This window comes from Triticum dicoccoides, chromosome 1B, assembly GCF_002162155.2.
Source record: "Triticum dicoccoides isolate Atlit2015 ecotype Zavitan chromosome 1B, WEW_v2.0, whole genome shotgun sequence".
In the NCBI taxonomy this organism is placed as follows: domain Eukaryota; kingdom Viridiplantae; phylum Streptophyta; class Magnoliopsida; order Poales; family Poaceae; genus Triticum; species Triticum dicoccoides.
This window is the reverse complement of record NC_041381.1, coordinates 20,865,658-20,874,598: the sequence shown is the minus strand read 5'-3', so window position 1 is coordinate 20,874,598 and position 8,941 is coordinate 20,865,658. Positions and strand designations below refer to the sequence as shown.

Sequence of the window (8,941 nt, the reverse complement as noted above, 5' to 3'; positions counted from 1 at the left end):
CGTTGGATCCTTTTAATCTACGCCACTCTTCATCGGCAGCATCAGTTGCTGTTCTGGTGTGCTGGCCGTACAGCACGACGTTACTGTTTACTACAACAGGCGGTGATGGTGGCGTGCTTTTCAGCTTGCTTGAGTGCTTGTAGTCGTCGCTAGGTGGTCTACGGATATGGATTTGATTTTTATCACCATTTCCGGCGTTCGTTTCTTATACCATCGTGATCGAAGATGAATAGATCGAGAGTTTTTCAGAAAAGAAATACATGTGCATGGTCTTTTTTTAAATACGGAAAGAGTACTAATAGCGTGCGAGCTTTTATCAAGGTGCAAAACAAGAGAAGCTAAAAATGGAGAAAGAGAGACGGAGATCCACCACTATATACTCGTACGAAACCGCCAGGAATTGCGTGTTGGGAGGACCGACCCGTCTGGCCTGCGCTACCGTGTACAAACGAAACCAACAAAACCCATCCGCCCGGTGGGGAGACCTCGGCGGCAACTCCGGCAACGACAAGAAGAAAAAGAAGCGGCGACGAAGCCGCGTCCGTCGGAGACCGTCCGTCACGCCATTCTCATTCCCCATTCCCCACACACCGCAATAAACTCCACCGGCACCATTTCCTCCCCGCTTCCGCTTCCACGCGCTTTGATTTGTCGCCCGCCGGTTAAAACCCCTCCCTCCCCCCACCCCACCGTCTCCTCCATTCCCCTTCCTTCCTTTCCCCCACCCAACAACCGGCCCTCCACAGGGCAAAGTCTCCGTCCCCTTCTTCCTCCACTCTCCCGCCTACGTCGCCGCCGGTCTCGGGATCCGACGGCCCCTCGCCGCGCCCTACTACTCCTCGACGCCGGACCGGTCGCCGAGGGCGAAGCGTAACCGCCGGCCAAGGGAGGAGCGTTCCGGTGCCGAGCTCTGCCGGCCAGATCTGAGCTCGCAGGGAGGAAAAGTCAAAGTCTGCATCTTTTCTTGCCGTGTGCCTGCCGGTCCATCCATGGATTCGTCTCCGGCCGCGTCCGCGTCCTACTGGTGCTACAGCTGCGACCGCTTCGTGCGCGCCGCGGCGTCGCCGGAGGGCGGCGGCGACGTCGCCTGCCCGGACTGCGGCGGCGGGTTCCTCGAGGAGATGCGCCGGACCCCGCCGGCCCCGGCCTACCTCCGCCGCCCGCGCGCGCACCACGCCAACGACCTCCGCCTCCGCCGCAGCCGCCGTGCCGCCGCGGCCGCCTCCGCCTCTGGAGGAGGTGGCGGGGGCGACCGCGCGCCGTTCAACCCGGTCATCGTGCTCCGGCGCTCGGCGCTCGGGGCCGCAGCGGGGGACGACAACGGCGACGACGAGGGCCAGCTGGCCGCGGCCAGCAGCTTCGAGCTCTTCTACGACGACGGGGCGGGCTCGGGCCTGCGCCCGCTGCCGGAGAGCATGTCGGACTTCCTCATGGGGTCCGGCTTCGAGCGGCTCCTCGGCCAGCTCGCGCAGATCGAGGCCGGCGGGCTCACCCGGGCCCGCGAGACCCCGCCGGCGTCCAAGGCGGCCGTCGAGTCCATGCCCACCGTCGCCATCGCGGCCTCTCACGTCGCCGCCGACTGCCACTGCGCCGTCTGCAAGGAGCCCTTCGAGCTGGGCGCCGAGGCCAGGGAGATGCCCTGCGCCCACATCTACCACGAGGACTGCATCCTCCCCTGGCTGCAGCTCCGCAACTCGTGCCCCGTGTGCCGCCACGAGATGCCCACCGACAGTGCCGCCGCCGCGCGGTCGCAGGCCACCAGCGCCGGGGCCGAGGAGGAGACCACCGTTGGCCTCACCATCTGGAGGCTGCCGGGAGGCGGGTTCGCCGTTGGGAGGTTCGCCGGCGGGAGGAGGCCCGAGGAGAGGGAGCTCCCGGTCGTCTACACGGAGATGGACGGCGGTTTCAACCACGGCGGCGCGCCGAGGAGGATCTCGTGGGGGTCGAGGCAGAGCCGGTCGACGGAGAGGAGCGCCATTCGACGCGTCTTCCGCAATGTGTTTGCCTGCTTCGGCCGCGGCCATTCGGCGAGCTCCCACGCTTCGTCCTCGCAAATGAGGCCCGAGGAGATGACCGAGGCGTCGGATCACTCCGCGGCGTTCAGCCACGGCTCGAGAAGCCGGAGCATGAGCTGGAGGCTCGAAGACGGCCACGCCGCCGACACGATGGTGCAGAGATAGTCCTCAACTCTGAACCGAAAGAAAAAAAAGGTTGCCGATTGCTTCTGTTTCATGTTTTTATGTATTTATAGAAGAAAAGAAAGGGAACACGACGATTTGTAGAACAGAATTGGTGTTGTACATAGGAGCAGAGCAACATCTGCTATATTAGTTACAGGGGAGAGATGTCCACTGTGATTCTGAATCGAGCATTTGGAACCTAGGTGATGAATTGCTTTGTTGGTACTAGCAAACAATGTGTTTGATGATTTTTGATTCATTTAATTCAATTTGGCCTGGTCTTTACAATGTTTGAATGGTTCATATCTGGATGACATATCTGAAACAAGATATTTGTTTACGATCCTCAGATCTATGCAAGTGTTGCAATTGCCAGTCACCCTGCATCATTGTCCTGATCATAGAAAGTTGCAGCAATTACACATGAAGTTACCCAACTTTTTACATGTCTGCATCATTTGTTTAATTTAATGTGGCCTGGAGTTCACAATGTTTGAATGGTTCAGTTAAGCATATATCGTCCTAGATATTTTCTGCTCTTCTTGAGTTGGCTATTATCATCAATCGCTTGCAGATATGTCATGACTTTGTGGATAATTTCCATGTTGTTATCACTGTGCTTATTAGTGATTAGATTCCCTGGGTGTTCCTTTCTTGTTCACAAGTCAATGCATCCATATTCATTTCATCTGTCCACAGAGAACAAGTCCTCACTATCACTATTATTTTGGAAAATAACCTGTGGCTGTCCGACTGAAATTTTGATGTAGCTCGTTGTCTTCATACTTCAGGTATTTTATTCATATTCAGATATTTAACTTCTTCTGGATGACATATCTGAAACAAGATATTTGTTTACTGCCCTCAGATCTATGCAAGTGCTGCAATTGCCGGTCACCCTGCATCACTGTCCTGATGTAAAGCCATAGAAAGTTGGGCAGCAACTACACATGAATATGATTATCCATCTTTTACAGTCTTTTATACTGCTCCTTTTTATGAAATCGAGAAGGCTAACGTCTACCTTTGCAGCAACCCTTGGCATCTCAAAAGCTTGCAGAAATATTCTGATGGCCGGCTATCTTTCGGTAAGTTTGAAGGCCTCTCATCAGCTTCTTCTCTTGCAGTAGCAGTAGTATTTGAAGTGTTGCTGCTGCTACATGCTTTTCTGCAGCTTTCATCTGGTAAATCGACCAACCAGCATACCAAGAAACGCCCCTTTCAGGCATGCTCCATAACCAAGTATAAATGCAACCACTGACCCGGAATGATTATGATGTTTCTTCTGTAATTGTATGGAGTGCGTGTTTGGAGGTGCAATGATTAAGATGTCCCCTAATCCTGCCATCCATGTCTGTTTCGGTGGTTGAGCGTGCATTCGGAGTTTGGTGCGAGCTGAGGTGAGATTTGGTAATCTTCTTTGATTTCTTGATGTGCGTCGACATGCCATTATATTTGAGTCCATGATTTTGTCTCTAAACAGCTGCTGGTTTTGTTCCCGGTGAAGCAAAATTACCGCCTGTGGCGCGTCATGCTGGGTGAAGCTGCCGTTTGAACGCTTTTAGTGCAAACTTTAATCTGAAACTGGCTATTCCAGCTGGGTGGATGTCATTATCCTGCTGAGCAGAAAGTGGTAGGCGCATGAAGTTCACCACGTTTTAGGTTCTTTATTATGGAGCTGATATGGACGTCTGAGGCTCCTAGAGATATTCCACATTTCCACTTGAGCCGCCGCCACGTTCTTGACTCGGCTGCTCTATCGGCTATCTCTTGCAGCCACTTTGTGGTTGATCTCTACATGCAAACAGAGTAGCTTGTGCGCCGAAATGCATCGACAGGTATTGACAAGATACTTCTTGAAACCACTATTCTCTCTCTAGGCAGCTGCTGGTTTTATTTTCCGCAACATAAAACAGCCTAAGGCACATCATAGCAGAAACAATCTTGGTTTGTTGACCCGATTCGAATCCGGATCTGAAACGGGGGGCTTGTGGATATGCACTAGTATTGCTTTAGAGAAGGTGACTAGAGGGGTTGAATTTGGATGGTGAAAACTGAAAGTCAAGCAGAGGCTTACATACATGATTTCAGCCATAAATAATAATAATCCAATTTAGGTGCTGAAAAAGTGGACAGATTAGCCCTTCACCCCTGTCCTAATCCTAGTGCCAGTGTACGGTTGCCACCGTTGACTAATCGAGGTTCGCATCCAGCCATGATGCTTGTGTGAGATTCGCGTATGCGCACCCAGCGCGTAAAACCAAGTCTAACTATAATATGTAGGACAAGTGGCTATCGAGATGAACGCTCGAGGGCCAAAAGTTTTGCCTCGGTTTTATAATTAAACCTGAATTCATTACTGCTAACGATGCTCTCTCTCTACCTGTTGTTACCTGACATTAGTTGTTATTAACTTACTCAGGCCCAGCTCCAGCACATGCTAGGAGCGTGTGAGGCGTGTTGACCAAATGCACATGCCAGCCATCGTTGTGATCCAAGGTAAATCTTGCAGCTGGTCTGGTACCCACCCTTCATCTGTGTTCCTGCTTGTCTGAGTTCTCCCCACTGCCATGACATACACAAACAAGAACTGGAGTGCAGAACAAGGAGTAGAGACAGAGACTGATGGCGCCGGTGGTGAGCGCTTCACTGGGCGCGTTGGGTCCTCTGCTGGTGAAGCTCACCGCTTTTCTCGTCGGTGAGTGCGGCCGTCTGAAAAGGGTCCGCCGCGAGATCCGGTCCCTCAAATCTGAGCTTACTAGCCTGCATGCTGTGGTCTAGAAGCATGCCATGCTAGGTGATCCAGATGTCCAAGTGAAGGCACGTATATCGCTGGTGAGAGAGCTGGCCTATGACATCGAAGATCGTGTCGACAAGTTCATTCACCAGCTTGGCAGTGGCGGGCGTAACGGAAGCTTCAAGGACTTCTTTCGCAAGACTGCTCGCCATCTAAAGACACTTGGGGGTCTCGGCGTGGAATCACAAACCAAATTGATGATCTGAAGGCTCGCGTCAAGCAAGTGAAAGAGCTGAAGAGCAGTTGCAAGCTGGATGATATTGCCTGTAGCACCTCCTCTGACCATGCAGCCATGGATCCTCGGCTGTCCATTGACGGTCCGAGAGGCCATCTTGCCAAGTGGATGATGGAAGGAGACAGGTCGACCAAGCGTCATCGCAGGGTGTTGTCCATTGTTGGTTTTGGGGGATTGGGGAAAACAACTCTAGTGCATGAGGTGTATCTCAAGATTCGGGGGCATTATCATTGTCAAGCCTTTGTATCAGTCTCACAAAAGCCGGATACAAAGAGGATTATCAAGGATGTGATCTACAAAGTGCCTTTCCCAGATGATTCATAAAAGACATCGACATTTAGGATGGAATGACATCTGTTGCGATGCTTAGAGAGCTGCTACAAGATAAGAGGTGACTTAGCTTTTACCATTCATTATTTCTGGTATCTTTAGTGCTTCCACTATTAGTTTTGCACACACTGAAGATTGCACGATATTTCAGCCATAACAGTACTTTAACTACATGGCTTGCATAATTGTAGGAATCCATTACCACACATGCACCACACTGAAATTTTTCCTGTAGTATAACTAAATGTACCTAAGATATTATAGCACACCAGTTTTTTTTTTTTTTTTTGGAAAAGGATTGTAGCACATAGGTAGTACTCCCTCCATCCGGAAATACTTGTCGGAGGAATGGATGTATCTAGATGTATATTGGTCCTAGATACATCCATTTTTATGCATTTCTCCGACAAGTATTTCCGGACGGAGGGAGTAGTAAGTTACCAAGGTCCACAGGTAAACCTTTCTTTCTAAAACCTGTCTATAAGATGCTGAAAAATGTTTGACATAAATCTTCCTTCAGTTCACCATTTCAGTTTAGTTGCTCTGCTCTTTTCATCTTTGTTTGTGATGATAAAATCAGCCTAAAATAATGTATTAAACCACTCAATTATTCTGCTATCTTCACTGATGATAATCTGCGAACTTGTTGTGGTACCATTTGTCTTGTAATTTTACAGCATCCAGAGATGGAATATTTTGTAATATGTCCTCAGGTAGATCAGTGCAATCAGACATGGTTCAGTGAGTATTTTTTATGTCGAGACCACTATTAAGATGGACTTTCTATTTTGGTGCAATTCGGATCAATGTGTGCGATAACAAATTAGATATAAATCTAGTGTCAAGACATAGTTATATTCAGACTGTAAGCTTCGTAGATGTAAGGTGCATTTAAAATCCTGTCACTAGATGGATGAACAAGTTGTGCACGTGATGTTCTTTTTTTAAACTAATATAATTACAGTCAAATTACAGTTAGCCTTTCTGGAATTTGGAGTTAGCATTTCAAAATAGTATGAAATGATTTCTACATTGATTTACAGTCAAATTAGCATCTGGAATTTGGAGTCGGCCTTTCTGAGTTTGGAAGTTTACGTGCGTTGCATTTTGAAGATTGTGAGAATTTGGGGGAGTATGATACGAACGGTATGAGCAATGTGAATTGTCAAAAACTAAGAGTGGCAAAAGTGAAATGTCAAAATCTAGAGTGGCATAAGAAAAACTGGCAAAATCTAGAGTGGAAAAAACAAAATTTTCCCCATTATCGAAGCTACGTGCGTGCCTGGGGTGATGCGTGCCTGGCTTTGATTGGGTTGTTAGGATGGATGAGCCCGGCAGCTACGACTCTTCCTTTCACTTCTTTCTAACAAAAAGGATTTAAATTCTGTTGGGTCGTTTTCCATTGTTTAATTTTGGACAAGAGTTTCTGTTGGATGCTTGTGCTCTGTGTTCAGGTTGTGTGTACTTTTGGTAGGATTTCAGCTCTGTTTTGCATCGAGTATCGTGGATTATTTCTGTTGAAAATAGTTCCCGATGGAAATGTAATGTGGATCCTCTCCTGCTTGATCAAGTTGGACGGCTGTTGCTGCATTCGTTTTCTATAACAATATGAGAGAATACTTGTATGTTGTACTATCTGATAAGCTTGTATGCCGTATGTTGTACTCCCTCCGTTCCAAAATAGATGACCCAACCGTATGTTGTACTCCCTCCGTTCCAAAATAGATGACCCAACCATGTACTAACTTTGTACTAAAGTTAGTACAAAATTGAGTCATTTATTTTGGAACGGAGGGAGTATCTCATAATTTGTGGTGAATATAGTCGCATTTCGGAAAGATTAGAAGATTCATGTCATGGAAATTGATAGAATAATTTGCCATGATGTAAGCAATAGAAAGTAGCAGCTGGAGTTGGTAACATTTGCCAGATGGCCGAAATGCCCTCCGTTCGATAGCCCTTCTGGCCTTCTCTGGTGCTGCTCTAGACCTCAGCCGCTCGGTTCCTTGATCGAAGGAATTACTTAACCAACTAAGAATCCATCTACTATACCAACCAACTATTAAGAATCTGTCTATAGTCTATACACATGTATAATGATCTCGGCATGTATGTATATCAGGTAAGAACCATACATGTGGTTAACTAATCAAGCCTGCCTGCCTGCCTGCCTGCTTGCATGTGGGCTGGCTTAGTAACTGAATGGAGTAATAACCTGGGTATTAAAGTGTTGCTGCATCCAGCATCAGAAGCTAGCTAGCGCCACTTGCATATTGCTTGCTGCCGTTTTGCAACTTGCAAGGATATCTTCTTGGTTTCCTCACCATTCTCTTGTATCTACATGTCTTGGGTATCTAATAGTATCATCAAGTTGATTGCACCGTTTTGCAACTTGCATGAATATCATCTTGGTTTCCCCACCTCTCTCTTGTATCGACATGTCTTGGTTATCTAATACTATCTTCGAAACTAAATATTAGACGTTTTTGTAGTTTGAACTGGCAAAATGTCTTATAATTAGTTACGGAGGTAGTAGTATATACTCCAACCTTATATTAGTTGTAATATGGATCGGAGGGAGTAGTATGCTATAGTTTTTTTGTCAACGATCAAATGTTAAAAAGAAAAACGTTTAGGTTTGGTGATTGCTGCACTGAAACGGCTTTAAGAATGAATTGGGGTGTTCTTTTGCTCATATGGCAACTCAGTCAGCCTAAAATTTTGACAACATAATGTAGAATGAAAAATAAATTTTGACAACTTTAGTCACGGAGGTCGTAGTATATACTCCAACTTTATAGTTGTAATATGGATCGGACGGAGTAGAATACGATGTTTTTTTTGTCTATCATCAAATGTTAAAAAGAAACCTTTAGGTTTGGCCATTGCTACATTGAAACGGCTTTAACTATGTCTTGGGTGTTCTTCTGCTCATATGGCAACTCAGTTAACATAAAAATTTGACGACATAATGTAGAACGAAAAATAAAATAGAAAATATTAGAATTTCCTTTTTGTGAACTCGACTGATATGAAGAGAAAATGGGAAATATGTTTTCAAAATTAGCAATTTTGAAGAAGAAAAAGTTTCTTTTGATAGAGAAAATTGTGTTAACAAAGATTTTAAGAAAGTGATCTAAAAGAAAAAGTTTTTTAATAAAGAGTATATTCCAAAAAGATCATTAAAATATTTGGCCATTTTTAATTTGGGATAGCCGGATAGATTAAAAAAACTGCAGTAACTTTACCAAATTCCATGGCTGTCCTGGCTTTTAAAAATAAATAATGACTATAATATGTGTGATTGTTCCCCACACAATTATAATATGTACAGTTGTTATGTATTGCAAAATTTATAAAAACTCTTGTCTATTTATTGGAATATTTATGCTCTGTCCT

At 46.4% G+C, this 8,941-nt stretch overlaps 1 protein-coding gene and 1 pseudogene across 1 annotated transcript; both read left to right on the top strand.

Moving 5' to 3' along the window:
• The first annotated feature begins 452 nt into the window (after positions 1 to 452).
• Positions 453 to 2,468, top strand: LOC119316720 (probable E3 ubiquitin-protein ligase RHC2A). Its single transcript, XM_037591101.1, has one exon. It carries the CDS (start codon positions 990 to 992, stop codon positions 2,178 to 2,180), a length of 1,191 nt encoding a protein of 396 aa, XP_037446998.1. The 5' UTR covers positions 453 to 989; the 3' UTR covers positions 2,181 to 2,468.
• Positions 2,469 to 4,495: 2,027 nt separating this feature from the next.
• On the top strand, positions 4,496 to 5,771 carry LOC119299855 (annotated as a pseudogene).
• Positions 5,772 to 8,941: the final 3,170 nt, after the last annotated feature.

What these genes read in the sequence shown, in the direction of transcription:
- LOC119316720 (XM_037591101.1), top strand. Translation starts at nt 990, where the DNA reads ATGGATTCGTCTCCGGCCGCGTCCGCGTCCTACTGGTGCTACAGCTGC.